Source organism: Salvelinus alpinus, chromosome 11 (assembly GCF_045679555.1).
Source record: "Salvelinus alpinus chromosome 11, SLU_Salpinus.1, whole genome shotgun sequence".
NCBI classification, from domain to species: domain Eukaryota; kingdom Metazoa; phylum Chordata; class Actinopteri; order Salmoniformes; family Salmonidae; genus Salvelinus; species Salvelinus alpinus.
In genome coordinates, this window is record NC_092096.1 from 34,821,263 (window position 1) to 34,836,292 (window position 15,030).

The 15,030-nt window shown below is 43.3% G+C and overlaps 1 protein-coding gene across 4 annotated transcripts in view; it reads left to right on the top strand.

The window, feature by feature from the left end:
* The window catches only part of LOC139534052 (cyclin-dependent kinase 17), a 45,799-nt gene that overhangs the window by 24,617 nt on the left and 6,152 nt on the right, over positions 1-15,030 (top strand). For all 4 annotated transcript variants that reach the window (XM_071332715.1, XM_071332714.1, XM_071332717.1 and 1 more), the window contains 3 exons: positions 11,713-11,869; positions 12,739-12,903; positions 14,415-14,548. In XM_071332715.1, the coding sequence (XP_071188816.1) occupies positions 11,743-11,869; positions 12,739-12,903; positions 14,415-14,548 (426 nt within the window). In that variant the 5' untranslated portion in view covers positions 11,713-11,742. The remainder of the gene's footprint in view (positions 1-11,712; positions 11,870-12,738; positions 12,904-14,414; positions 14,549-15,030) is intronic.

Sequence of the window (15,030 nt, forward strand, 5' to 3'; positions counted from 1 at the left end):
AAAATAAAAAGGTAGATATGTTTTTTTATTGCTGGATGTTAAAGACTGTACAAACACCAGCAAATCAGCTCCAAGTGATTTTAATTATGGGAATCTGGCCGATTTAGGGCCAATTTCAAGTTTTCTTAACAATCGGTAATCTACCTTTTTGGATGACGATTATGGCCGATTACATGGCAATCCATGAGGAGACTGCGTGGCAGGCTGACCACCTGTTACGTGAGTGCAGCAAGGAGCCATGGTAAGATGCTAGCTAGCATTAAACTTATCTTATAAAAAAACTATCAATCTTAACATAATCACTAGTTAACTACACATGGTTGATGATATTACTAGTTTAACTAGCTTGTCCTGCGTTGCATATAATCAATATGGTGCCTGTTCATTTATCATAGAATCACAGCCTACTTCAACTTCGCCAAACGGGTAATGATTTAACAAAAGCACATTCGCGAAAAAAGCACAATCGTTGCACCAATGTACCTAACCATGAACATCCATGCCTTTCTTAAAATCAATACACTAGTATATATTTTTTTAAACCTGCATATTTAGTTAACTTCTTGACGCTACGGATCCCGTTACCGGGATCATTTTCCAAAACAACCACTAAATTGCAGAGCGCCAAATTCAAAAATAATACTAAAAATATTTATAATCATGGAATCACAAGTGAAATATACCAAAACACAGCTTAGGTTGTTGTTAATCCACCTATCGTGTCAGATTTTGAAAATATGCTTTACAGCGGAAGCAATCCTGAGTGTATCAATCAATGCTAGAACAGCTAGCCTTATATTAGCTTGGTCACGTAAGTCAGAAAAGCAATAAAATTAATCGCTTACCTTTGATAATCTTCGGATGTTTGTACTCATGAGACTCCCAGTTACACAAATGTTCTTTTTGTTCGATAAATATTAGTTTTATAACAAAAAAACGCCATTTGGGTTGCGCGTTGCGCGTTATGTTCAGAAAACCACAGCCTTGTTCCGTTCCTGAAAGGCAGACAAATTCCAAAAAGTATCCGTAATGTTTGTAGAAACATGTCAAACGTTTTTTTTAATCAATCCTCAGGTTGTTTTTAACATACACAATCGATAATATTTCAACCGGACGGTAACCTTTTCAATAAAAGAGAGAAAGAAAATGTCGAGCTACCCCTCTCGCGCGCAGGAACTAATCAAAGGACACCTGACTGGTTTTGAAAAATCTCGCTAATTTTTCAAAATAAAAGCCTGAAACTATGTCTAAAGCCTGGTCACAGCCTGAGGAAGCCATTGGAAAAGGAATCTGGTTGATACCCCTTTAAATGGAAGAAAGACGGGCCAGGAAACACAGATTTAAAAAAAAAAAACATTTTTAAAACACTTCCGGGTTATATTTCCTCAGGTTTTAGCCTGCAGAATCAGTTTTGTTATACTCACAGACAATATTTTGACAGTTTTGGAAACTTTAGAGTGTTTTCTATCCTAATCGGTAAATTATATGCATATTCTACGATCTGGGCCTGAGAAATAGTCAGTTTACTTTGGAACGTTATTTTTTTTTTTTTAATAACGCCCCTAGCGTCAAGAAGTTAAAGAAATTCATGTTAGCAGGCAAAATTAACTAAGGAAATTGTGTCACTTTTCTTGTGTTCAGTGCAAGCAGAGTCAGGGTATATGCAGCAGTTTGGGCCGCATGGCTCGTTACGAACTGTGTGAAGACCATTTCTTCCTAACAAAGACCGTAATTAATTTGCCAGAATTTTACATAATTATTACGTAACATTGAAGGTTGTGCAATGTAATAGCAATATTTAGACTTAGGGTTGCCACCTGTTCGATAAATTACGCAACGGTTCCGTATTTCACTGAAAGAATAAATGTTTTATTTTCTAAATGATAGTTTCCGGATTTGACCATATTAATGACCTAAGGCTCGTATTTCTGTGTGTTTAATATATTATAATTAAGTCTATGATTTGATAGAGCAGTCTGACTGTGCGGTGGTAGGCAGCAGCAAGCTCGTAAGCATTCATTCAAACAGCACTTTCCTGCGTTTGCCAGCAGCTCTTCGCAATGCTTGAAGCACAGCTCTGTTTATGACTTCAAGCCTATCAACTCCCGAGATTAGGCTGGCAATACTATAGTGCCTATAAGAACATCCAATAGTCAAAGGTATATGAAATACAAATGGTATAGAGAGAAATTCTTATAATTCCTATAATAACTAAAACTTAACTGGGAATATTGAAGACTCATGTTAAAAGGAACCACCAGCTTTCATATGTTCTCATGTTCTGAGCAAGGAAGTTAAACGTTAGTTTCTTTACATGGCACATATTGCACTTTTACTTCTCCAACACTGTGTTTTTGCATTATTTAAATCAAATTGAACATGTTTCATTATTTATTTGAGACTAAATAGATATTATTTCTGTATAATATTAAGTTAAAATAAGTGTTCATTCAGTATTGTTGTAATTGTCATTATTACACATACATACATACAGTTGAAGTCGGAGGTTTACATACACTTAGGTTGGAGTCATTCAAACTCGTTTTACAACCACTCCACAAATGTCTTGTTAACAAACTATAGTTTTGGCATCTACTTTGTGCATGACACAAGTCATTTTTCCAACATTTGTTTACAGACAGATTATCTCACTTAATATTCACTGTACCACAATTCCAGTGGGTCAGAAGTTTACATACACTCGATAAAACATACACATACAATGTGATTTTCAGGATTTTTGTTTTAGATTCCGTCTCTCACAGTTGAAGTGTACCTATGGTAAAAAATTACAGACCTCTACATGCTTTGTAAGTAGTAAAACCTGCAAAATTGTCAGTGTATCAAATACTTGTTCTCCCCACTGTATATCAACGGAATTAATCGAATAAAAGGACCATTTGTGGTGTTTATGGGACATATTGGAGGGCCAACAACAGAAGCTCGTCAAAAGGTAAGGCCTGAATTATTTTTATTTCTGCATTTTGTGTCGCGCCTGCAGGGTTGAAATAAGCTTCTCTCTCTTTGTTTACAATGTTGCTATCCTCAGAAAATAGCATCGTTTGCTTTCGCCGAAAAGCCTATTTGAATTCTGACATGTTGGTTGGATTCACAACAAGTGTAGCTTTAATGTGTGAATTAATGAAAGTTAGATTTTTATAGTTGAAGTGCACCTATGATAAAAATTACAGACCTCTACATGCTTTGTAAGTAGGAAAACCTGCAAAATCGGCAGTGTATAAAATACTTGTTCTCCCCACTGTATATCCAAAATGTCCATTTATTTGGCGCATTTGATCCAGAAAAACACCGGTTCCAACTTGCTCAAACGTGGCTACAAAATATCTCAAAGGTTACCTGTAAACTTTGCCAAAACATTTCAAACTAATTTTGTAATACAACTTTAGGTATTTTTTTACGTAAATAATCGATAAAATTGAAGACGGGATGATCAATACAGGATTAAAACAAACTGTAGCATGCTTTCTGGTTACGCGCCTCAAACAAAAAGTACACTTCACTCGACTCTCGTTCTGAACAGGGCTACTTCATTACACAAAGGAAAAACCCTCAACCAATTTCTCAAGACTGTTGACATCCCGTGGAAGCGGTAGGAACTGCAAGAACGTCAATTAGAAATCTGGATTCCCAATGAAAATCCATTGAAAAGAGAGTGACCTCAAAAAAATTAATCTGAATGGCTTGTCCTCGGGGTTTCGCCTGCTAAATAAGTTCTGTTATACTCACAGACATGATTCAAACAGTTTTAGAAACTTCAGAGTGTTTTCTATCCAAATCCACTAATAATATGCATATCTTATCTTCTGGTGATGAGTAGCTGGCAGTTGAATTTTGGGTATGCTTTTCATCCAAATGTGAAAATGCTGCCCCCTATCCTAGAGAAGTTAACCAACCATGCTATTTTGTTCGTTTTTTTGGTAACACATCCGCTACGCTGATCCTCAACAAGAGGGCCCCTCAGGGGTGCATGCTCAGTCCCCTCCTGTACTCCCTGTTCACTCATGACTGCACAGTCAGGCATTACTCCAACACCATCAATAAGTTTGCTGATGATGCAACAGTGGTAGGCCTGATCACCGACAACGATGAGACAACCTATGGGAAGGAGGTCAGAGACCTGACTGTGTGGTGCAAGGACAACAACCTCTCCCTCAACATGATCAAGACAAAGGAGATGATTGTGGACTACAGGAAAAGGAGGACAGAGCACGCCCCCATTCTCATTGACGGGGCTGTAGTGGAGCAGGTTGAGAGTTCCTTGGCGTCCACATCACCAACAAACTAACATGGTCCATGCACACTAAGATAGTCGTGAAGTGGGCACGACAAAACCTATTCCCCCTCATGAGACTGAAAAGATTTGGCATGGGTCCTCAGATCCTCAAAAGGTTTTATAGCTGCACCACCGAGAGCATCATGACGGGTTGCATCACTGCCTGGTATGCCCCCCCCTTCTACGCTACTGCTACTCTCTGTTATCTATGCATAGTCACTTTAGTAATTCTACCTACATGTACAAATTACCTCGACCACCAGTGCCCCGGCACATTGACTCTGTACCGGTACCCCCTGTATATAGCCCCCTATTGTTATTTACTGCTGTTCTTTAATAATTTGTTATTCTTATCTCTTTTTAAAAAATATATATTTTCTTAACTGCAATGTTGATTAAGGGCTTGTAAGTAAGCATTTCACTGTAAGGTCTACACCTGTTGTATTCGGGCACATTTGATGGCGTATGGCTGCAGAATGCTGTGGTAGCCATGCTGGTTAAGTATGCCTTGAATTGTAAATAAATCACTGACAGTGTCACCAGCAAAGCACCCCTACACTATCACACCCCCTTCTCCATGCTTCACGGTGGGAAACACGTGCAGAGATGAACCGTTCACCTACTCTGCGTCTCACAACGACACGGCGGTTGGACCAAATATCGCAAATTTGGACTCATCAGACCAAAGGACATATTTCCACCGGTCTAATGTCCATTGCTCGTGTTTCTTGGCCCAAGCAAGTCTCTTCTTATTGATGTCCTTTTAGTATTGGTGTCTTTGCAGCAATTCGACCATGAAGGCCTGATTCTCGCAGTCTCCTGTGAACAGTTGATGTTGATGTTTCTGTTACTTGAACTCTGAAGCATTTATTTGGGCTGCAATCTGAGGTGCAGTTAACTCTAATGAACTTGTCCTCTGCAGCAGAGGCGGTCCTCATGAGACCCAGTTTTGTCATAGTGCTTGATGGTTTTAGCGACTGCACTTGAAGAAAATTTCAAAGTTCTTGACATTTTCCAGATTGACTGACCTTCATGTCTTGAAGTAATGATGGACTGTCATTTCTCTTTGCTTATTTGAGCTGTTCTTGCCATAATATGGACTTGGTCTTTTACCAAATAGGGCTATCTTCTGTATACCAACTCTACCTTGTCACAACACAACTGATTGGCTCAAACGCATTAAGAAGGGAAGAAATCCCACAAATAAAATTTTAACAAGGCACACCTGTTAATTGAAATGCATTCCAGGTGACTACCTCATGAAGCTGGTTGAGAGAATGTCAAGAGTTTGCAAAGCTGTCATCAAGGCAAAGCGTGGCTACTTTGAATAATCTCAAATCTGAAATATATTTTCATTTGTTTAACACTTTTTTTGGTTACTAAATGATTCCATGTGTTATTTCATAGTTTTGATGTCTTCACTATTATTCTACAATGTAGGAAATAGTACAAATAAAGAAAAACCCTTGAATGAGTTGGTGTGTTGGTACTATATATATATAAACTCAATATTAGGAAGGTGTTCTTAATGTTTTGTACACTCAGTGCATGTGATCTTATACAATGTAAGCAAGGTTTTAAAGTATTATGTTTTAGTAAAATATGATATCTGTTTGGGCTTCTTGTGGTCAATTTGCAGTCTACAAATTATTTGTAGTTGTTCTGGCCCCCTGACCATCTGCTCAAGAAGAAATCGGCCTGCGGCTGGATCTAGTTGATGATCTCTGGTGTACTGTGTGTGAGTGAGTGCAACCACTAGAGAGAGGGTGAGTTAGAGAAAGAGACGGAGTGAGCGAAAGGGAGGGAGAAAGAGGTTGCGTTTTCTCCCTGTGCTGCTGATACAAGATTCTGGAACCTGTCCAATGGGAACAGCTAATCTAGTAACTCTATATCTACGCTGCAGGGTGGCAGAGAGGGATCTGCTCCAGTTACTGAAGGTGGGACCAGCAGCATATGTTTTTTCATTGTTGGATATAAAAGACTGCCCAATGTGCACACACACATTGGAGGACAGCTGTGGCTTCCTTGGCCCTCAGTTCTTCTCATATTTCCTTGCCAGCTCAGCTCATGCAGCTGAGTTAAATAGTTAAATAAATATTCAATTAAAACATTTAAAAATGCAGCAGGAAAGGGAGTGTGTGTGTCACTCCCCACAGCAGCAGACAACCTTGGTCTCAGCAACCCAATCCTCCACAGCCTGCCCACTTTTTCCTAGCCTGTCTGCCCAAGGACAGTGATGGCCTGAGGGGCAGACACAGGCATACTCAGCCCCAGCCACATGACCAGGCCTGTGTCCCGCACAGGATAGATTTGTTGGAATGGTAACAGAGCATGTTAATATCCATAGCCTTATTGGCATTACTGCACTCAATACTGTCAAACTGTGTGTGTGTGTGTGGACCACAAGTGTGGCTGATAAGATAAATGGAGAATGTTCTGTTGAAAAATCCTATTGGTGAACTCTGAACACACTATTCCCCTCCTGCTCACTCTGTTTTTCTCTCTCGCTCTTCTGCTCTCTCTGTTTTTACCTCCCTTTCAATTTAAGGGCTTTATTGGCATGGGAATCATATGTTTACATTGCAAAAGCAAGTGAAGCAGATAATAAACAATACAAATAAACAGTGAACATTTAAATTAAATTAACATAAATATGGGTTGTATTTACAATGGTGTTTGTTCTTCACTGGTTTCCCTTTTTTGTGGCAATAAGTCACACATCTTGCTGCTGTGATGGCACACTGGTATCTATCTTTCTTATCTATCTATATACAGTGGGGAGAACAAGTATTTGATACACTGCCGATTTTGCAGGTTTTCCTACTTACAAAGCATGTAGAGGTCTGTAATTTTTATCATAGGTACACTTCAACTGTGAGAGACGGAATCTAAAACAAAAATCCAGAAAATCACATTGTATGATTTTTAAGTAATTAATTAGCATTTTATTGCATGACATAAGTATTTGATCACCTACCAACCAGTAAGAATTCCGGCTCTCACAGACCTGTTAGTTTTTCTTTAAGAAGCCCTCCTGCTCTCCACTCATTACCTGTATTAACTGCACCTGTTTGAACTCGTTACCTGTATAAAAGACACCTGTCCACACACTCAATCAAACATACTCCAACCTCTCCATGGCCAAGACCAGAGAGCTGTGTAAGGACATCAGGGATAAAATTGTAGACCTGCACAAGGCTGGGATGGGCTACAGGACAATAGGCAAGCAGCTTGGTAAGAAGGCAACAACTGTTGGCGCAATTATTAGAAAATGGAAGAAGTTCAAGATGACGGTCAATCACCCTCGGTCTGGGGCTCCATGCAAGATCTCACCTCGTGGGGCATCAATGATCATGAGGAATGTGAGGGATCAGCCCAGAACTACACGGCAGGACCTGGTCAATGACCTGAAGAGAGCTGGGACCACAGTCTCAAAGAAAACCATTAGTAACACACTACACCATCATGGATTAAAATCCTGCAGCGCACGCAAGGTCCCCCTGCTCAAGCCAGCGCATGTCCAGGCCCGTCTGAAGTTTGCCAATGACCATCTGGATGATCCAGAGGAGGAATGGGAGAAGGTCATGTGGTCTGATGAGACAAAAATAGAGCTTTTTGGTCTAAACTCCACTCGCCGTGTTTGGAGGAAGAAGAAGGATGAGTACAACCCCAAGAACACCATCCCAACCGTGAAGCATGGAGGTGGAAACATCATTCTTTGGGGATGCCTTTCTGCAATGGGGACAGGACGACTGCACCGTATTGAGGGGAGGATGGATGGGGCCATGTATTGCGAGATCTTGGCCAACAACCTCCTTCCCTCAGTAAGAGCATTGAAGATAGGTCGTGGCTGGGTCTTCCAGCATGACAACGACCCAAAACACACAGCCAGGGCAACTAAGTAGTGGCTCCGTAAGAAGCATCTCAAGGTCCTGGAGTGGCCTAGCCAGTCTCCAGACCTGAACCCAATAGAAAATCTTTGGAGGGAGCTGAAAGTCCGTATTGCCCAGCGACAGCCCCGAAACCTGAAGGATCTGGAGAAGTTCTGTATGGAGGAGTGGGCCAAAATCCCTGCTGCAGTGTGTGCAAACCTGGTCAAGAACTACAGGAAACGTATGATCTCTGTAATTGCAAACAAAGGTTTCTGTACCAAATATTAAGTTCTGCTTTTCTGATGTATCAAATACTTATGTCATGCAATAAAATGCAAATTAATTACTTAAAAATCATACAATGTGATTTTCTGGATTTTTGTTTTAGATTCCGTCTCTCACAGTTGAAGTGTACCTATGATAAAAATTACAAACCTCTACATGCTTTGTAAGTAGGAAAACCTGCATAATCGGCAGTGTATCAAATACTTGTTCTCCCCACTGTATATAGCAGGTTTGTTGTGCTTAAACAGATGCCCGCACACACGTCAACACACCTTTGTTTTACTATCCTTGTGGAGACCAAACAGTTGATTCCCATCCAAAATCCTATTTTCCCTAACCTTAACTCTACACCTAATCCTTAACCCCTAACGTAACCCTAATTGTAAACCTAACCCCTAAGCCTAAAATGAGTTTTTCCTTATGGGGACTGGCAGAATGTCCCCACTTGTCTTCAGGTCCCCACAACGATAGTAAAACTAAGAAAACACATGCGCCTGCTCTCTCACTCACTCACTCACTCACACTCTCCTCCATTAACTAAATTTGTTTTAATGAGATCAACTCCAGCCGAGATGAGAAGAGAACCAGGTCATACCCGTGCAACACACACCCACACTTAAACCTGACATCAAAGCGTCCCTGCCTTCGCCCTGCTAGGTACATGGTGGGTGTTAGGGCATGTGGGGGGCGAAAGGTGGGGGAGACTAATCTTTCATCGCCTAACACACACACACACACACACACACACACACAGTGTTTCATCGATTTTCATTGGTAGATTAGTGGTTGACTGGTGAGGGGGGGTGCTGCTATATGCGTTGGCCTGGGGCATATTTGAGGGCACAGATAGAAATGTCATTAGAACTGATGTGATTCCTCACTCTTCATGACAGAGAGGCATGTCTGTTCTACACTATATTTGTATCTGATCGTTCTTTGACGTCGTGCCCTACTGACTGGCACCTGTACGCCTGGAGGTAATTTGAGCCTATAAGCTTAGGCTGGACATGGTGAGTGTATGTGCACTTGGGAGGGGGTGTCAGGGTGGGGGTTGGGTGAACTGCAGTCACAGATCCAGACAGTCATTGATTGAATGATTCCGGGGATTCCTGCAATGCGCTCATGCCATCAGGAATGACAGAGGAATTTTAAGGATGACCGAGATGTGTGTCTAGACAGACAGCTGGTGTCTCAAGTGTATGCAGTTGAGCTAATGATCTCTGAGGGAGTGAAAGAGAAAGGTACAGTACATGACCAAAAGTATGTGGACACCTGCTCGTCGAACATCTCATTCCAAAATCCTGGGCGTTAATATGGAGTGGGTTCCCCCGTTTTGCTGCTGTTAGTGTCCACTGTTCTGGGAAGGCTTACCACTAGATGTTGGAACATTGCTGCAGGGACTTGCTTCCGTTCAGCCACGAGCATTAGTGAGGTCGGGCACTGATGTTGAGCGATTAGGCCTGGCTCAGCACCTCGTCGGTCCCGTTCTGTGAGCTTGTGTGGCCTACCACTTCGCGGCTGGGCCGTTGTAGCTTCACAATAACAGCACTTACAGTTGACCGGGGCATCTCTAGCAAGGCAGAAATTTGATGAACTGACTTGTTGTAAAGGTGGCGTCCTATGACTGTGCCACGTTGAAAGTCACTGAGCTCTTCAGTACGGGCCATTTTACTGCCAATGTTTGTGTATGGAGTTTGCATGGCTGTGTGCTCAATTTTATACACCTGTCAGCAACGGGTATGCCTCAAATAGCCTAATCCACTAACTTGAAGGCGTGTACATAGTTTTGTATATATAGTGTAGATGGCTGGAGAGATGAATAGCTAGATATTCTTGGTCTTCTTCTTGTGTCTGTCTGATTTGAGGTTAGTGCTGTGTTAGGATGTTTTCATGATGTAGTGGATAACTGTATCCCATGTGTGAGAGAGAGAGAGACACACACACACACACACACACACACACCCTTCACTTCTAGCTGGCAGTGTGTTATCGCTGTGTCCAGTACGGGATGGTGTGAGGGGGTTAGAAGGGGGGGGTCCCACTCTCGAGGGGAGTCACCGCGGCAACACAATGGGCAGGGAAACTGGCCTGAGGCAGAGAGAACAAGGTGTTTCCTATGACCTGGCTTACTGCTGTGTCAGCATGCGAGCACACACACACACACACACACACACTGATACACACATACTGATACACATAAACACACACACACTGATACACACATACGGATACACATATTTACCATACACACACAAATCATACACTAGCATATCCGCACAACACATAATTAATTGATACACTTACACACATACAGTAGACCCTACACAGATGGATGCACACACAACACAGCCATACCATTGGACCAGGCAGGTATGTGTTGCTATGAAATGTGGCCAGTTCTCCCAGCCTGCTGGCCTTTTCACCTCCCATCACACTCAGCCAGCCAGCCTGCCTCGGCCAATCACTGCAGCCGCTGGACTAGATCTGTCACTGCAGCCCACCAATCACATCACAGGACACAACCACATGACGAACACTGCTGTTACTTAGGGTGTGGCCAGTCTGAGTACACTGATGGGGAGGTCAGTGTGTGCGTATGACTGCTATGTCTATATTTAGCTGGTACTGTGGATTTGAAGTTGACCTCTGTGTTGTCATTTTAGCCACAGTAGATGGCCTTGACAAATGATGGATGTGTGTGTGTGTGTCTGCTTCTGCATTTGCATCTGTGTGGGTATGTATGTATAAGCGTGTGTGCATGTGTGTGTATTAATGCATTTTGCTTGCAATTAAGGAAAGCAGTATTCATGTTTGGATGTTAAATTCATGTTTAATGCGTGCTTTATGAAGGCCCTAGCTGAGTACTGAGGGGAGGTGCGGTGACTGCAGTATTCCTCTACTCATCATAAATATTAGATTAAAAGGAGGCGTAGTTTATTTATGAACGGTGCTATTTTAGCACACCCGTCACGGCCTCTCATGCATACTCTTGCAGCTTAAGGATTGGACTTCTCACGGTCTGTGTGTCCATGTGTTGGTAGCATGTACAATACCAGTCCATACTGGAATAATAACATGGTCACAACAACACAACGTACTTACTCCAGCCCAACTGTACCAATCTCAACATAAGGAAGCTAGCATGTCGCTATGTGAGCAACATTGGACTAGAAGTGACTAGCGAGACAATTACAAGTTACTTGTTTACGCCTGGCCACCTAAAACGTGTGGGTCCAGTGCTGACCTTTGCCCTCTGTGCAGGCCCTGCCAGCCAACCCTGAGGAGTGTGTGATGGAGAAGATGAAGAGGTTTAAGCGGCGTCTGTCTCTGACGCTGCGCTCCAGCCACACCATAGACGAGTCTCTGTCTGAACTGGCCGAGCAGATGACCATCGAGGACGGCGGCAACAAGGACAATGGTCAGTAGCGTGTGTGTGTGTGTGTGTGAGAGAGAGTGAGTGAATATTAGAGATTGTATTAGTAAACAAACAGAGCACACACGCTCCAGTGCTCTGTGCCAGTCCCAGTGATAAGAGGCTGTTAATGTTACTATTCTGAAGTGACTCTTGGCTGAATGCCAGTAGAGAAGGATACAGCCAGCCAGTGGACACACACACTAGGGCCCTTTGGTCACCCCGAGGATACAGTTTAAATGTTTGATGTAGCTGGCAGCCAACAGTATCCTTTCTTGCCATCTGAAGTGATTTAATTTGATGGCTAATGAGAGTTTAAAGAGATGGTGTGCCAATGGCCAGAGGGAGACCGAGAGAACAGAATGAGAGACATGGAGAGGGAGAAAGAGGGGAAATTGACACACAGGGAAGGCGAGCAGCAGTGTGAATGATAGTGTCCTAGAGAGTAGCTCTTTATGTCCTTATGTAACAACAGAAGCAGCCTGGTGGGATGAAACACGTACTGGGGAAAAAAACACAACGCAGGGGGACGGCAGGTGATGCTGCCACACTGTTTGTGGAAAAGACATCACACAGAAAAGGAAAACACGCACACATAAACAAACAGACATTTTGGGCTGTTGAAGTATGAAGCTAAAATCCTCTGGCCTACTTTAGGTTGCATAAGGGTTATTTTCTACTGTTTTTATATAAAACAAGGAAGCACTCTGTTTACTGAATTCTGCTCAACAGAAGACTGAACAGTATATGAACTACTTGTTTTATAATGACTGATTGATTCATTGGTAGAATGCGTGATGAATCGGATGGATGGATAGATGGGCCGATTGATTGACATATCGCCTAATTGATTGACATATTGTTTCTCCTTGCAGAGCCAATCGTGCGTAATGGGCGACCGCCCTCCTCCCACAGCATGCACTCGTTCCTGCACCAGTACACCGGCTCCTTCAAGAAGCCCCCCCTCCGCAGGCCACACAGTGTCATCGGAGGAAGCCTGGGTTCCTTCATGACCTTCCCCAGCAACGGCAGCCGCCTCGGTGAGTTACACAGAGAGAGAAACAAACAGACTCGGAGATGCACAAGCACGTATATACTAACGGCACACATGCTTGCACACACACTCATTCAAACATGCAGGCATATTTACTAATGACACACCCACTAGCAGCACCACTATAAGCAGCCTGTTCTCCTTCATGGCCATGCCACCCAGCTGCCAAGGTGAGTTGCCGTGGAGACGGGCATGCTCGTGCCTGTGCACCAGGAAGTGACTGAGAAAGAGCAGATGGCAACAGAGGACAAACAGGAAGTGAGTCATAGCCCTTGAGAGTTCTGTCCTGACACGGTCATGGTGTGACTTTTCATCACACACAACACCAGACTCGTCTGTCTCGATCTCCAACCTTCCTCGCAATTAAGTGTGTTTTGTACGACTCGACCTTTCTCATTCTACACTGTGTTTGTGCGGGTGTATATTTGTGTCTAAAAGTTTGATGTTTGTGTGCATATGTGATTCATTCATTTGTGTGTGTCTCTGAGCCATCACCATGACGATAGCTGTTCCTTGCTGTTCTCTGGTCTCCAGGGTGAGCCAACTATTATGGTCTGCGGTCTAGCCGATAAGTTTTCACGGAGAGCTTCTCCTCAGACTGAACTCTGTCCCAGTTAGAGTTGCATGGGTTTGGCGATTTGGGGGGGGGAACAGACAACCAGGCAAGTCTATCTGGGACAAGATGGAACTAGATTAAAACACACTGTCACACTATGTTAAATGCCTGGTTAGCTCAAACAACAGAGTGTGAGAGAGCGAGGGAGAAATAGGGCCAAGGAGAGGAAAGCGAGTGGAGTTGGAAAGAAAGGAGGGGTATTTGGTAGGCAGAGCAGAAGATAGACGGCTAGAGAGAGAAGCAGAAAGGAGGGGGGGGGAGGGGGGGGTGACAGTAGTGTGCTGGATGATATGATGACAGGCTGCTGGGCTGGAGGTGTTGACACTGATGACAGAGAGAATATGTGCCAGCACACTCAGATACAGCTACTCATTAACACTGTGTGTGTGTTTGTGTGTAAATGCATGTATGTTTAGTGTGTGTGTTCATTAGTCCACCCCCCCACTATGCACCATGATCTACACCAGAGGCAGTGGTTTTAGTTTTATGACCCTGGAGGAAGCAGTGTTGGTTAGTGTTTCATCTTTGGCCTGTGGGGTGAGAGGGGGAAGGGGTGAGAGAAGGAGAGAGGGACTGCAGGATGATGAAAGAAGGGAACTTGAGAGAGAAGGAGAGGTTGTAGGGTCGGGACCAGGCCATAAACTAACTGTTGACAGAATGAGAGAAAGCACTCCTTCTCTCTGTAATGTCTCTAACTTATTCTCTCCTATTCTTACTAAAACAGCAGACTACTGACTCAGTTTGACACACGCTATAGCAAGTCCTTGCCATGTTTATCTCATCGCGAGTGTCATTTGCCAGGCAAAATGTTGATATTGAGCAAGTTCAGCTTCTAAACTCGAACTCTTCCTCCCTCTTTCTCCTCTTCCTCTCCGCCAAAGACATCGTCCATGAGAACCTGAAGATGGGCTCAGACGGGGAGAGTGACCAGGCGTCTGGGACGTCGTCAGACGAGGTGCAGTCGCCCACCGGAGTGTGTCTGAGGAACAGGGTGCAGCGGCGTATCTCCATGGAGGTACACAAACACAGCTGGCAGGGTGGGAAGTAGGAGCTGGTTCAGGCCACGAACAGTTAGACTGACTGACTAATGGAATGGTGTCATGAGACAGTAATCTGTGGCACGCTTTGGCCTCTGACTGCTGACATTCCAGACGATCCCCTGCCACATAGCTGGTCAACAATCCTGAGAGGAACCTCAGACAGGGAGTGGGATAGAGACCGAGAGAGAGACTGCTCCACTTAGCTCAGCGAGAACCTGGGATTTAAAGCCTTTAAAAAGCAACTAATCCCTTTTGAAAATGTACTGATGTGGCATTAGTATGAATCAAACAGTTGTTCTAGTGTCAACATTTACTACAAAGTGTAAATAGGATAATTTTGGTCATAAAGGTAGTCTCATCCGTGCGTCACAACGGTAAATTAAGGTTGAGTTTTTTAATTTGACCATGTCCAATTACCCACTAACATGGGGTGATCAGCTGCGGTGATTTCTCTCTA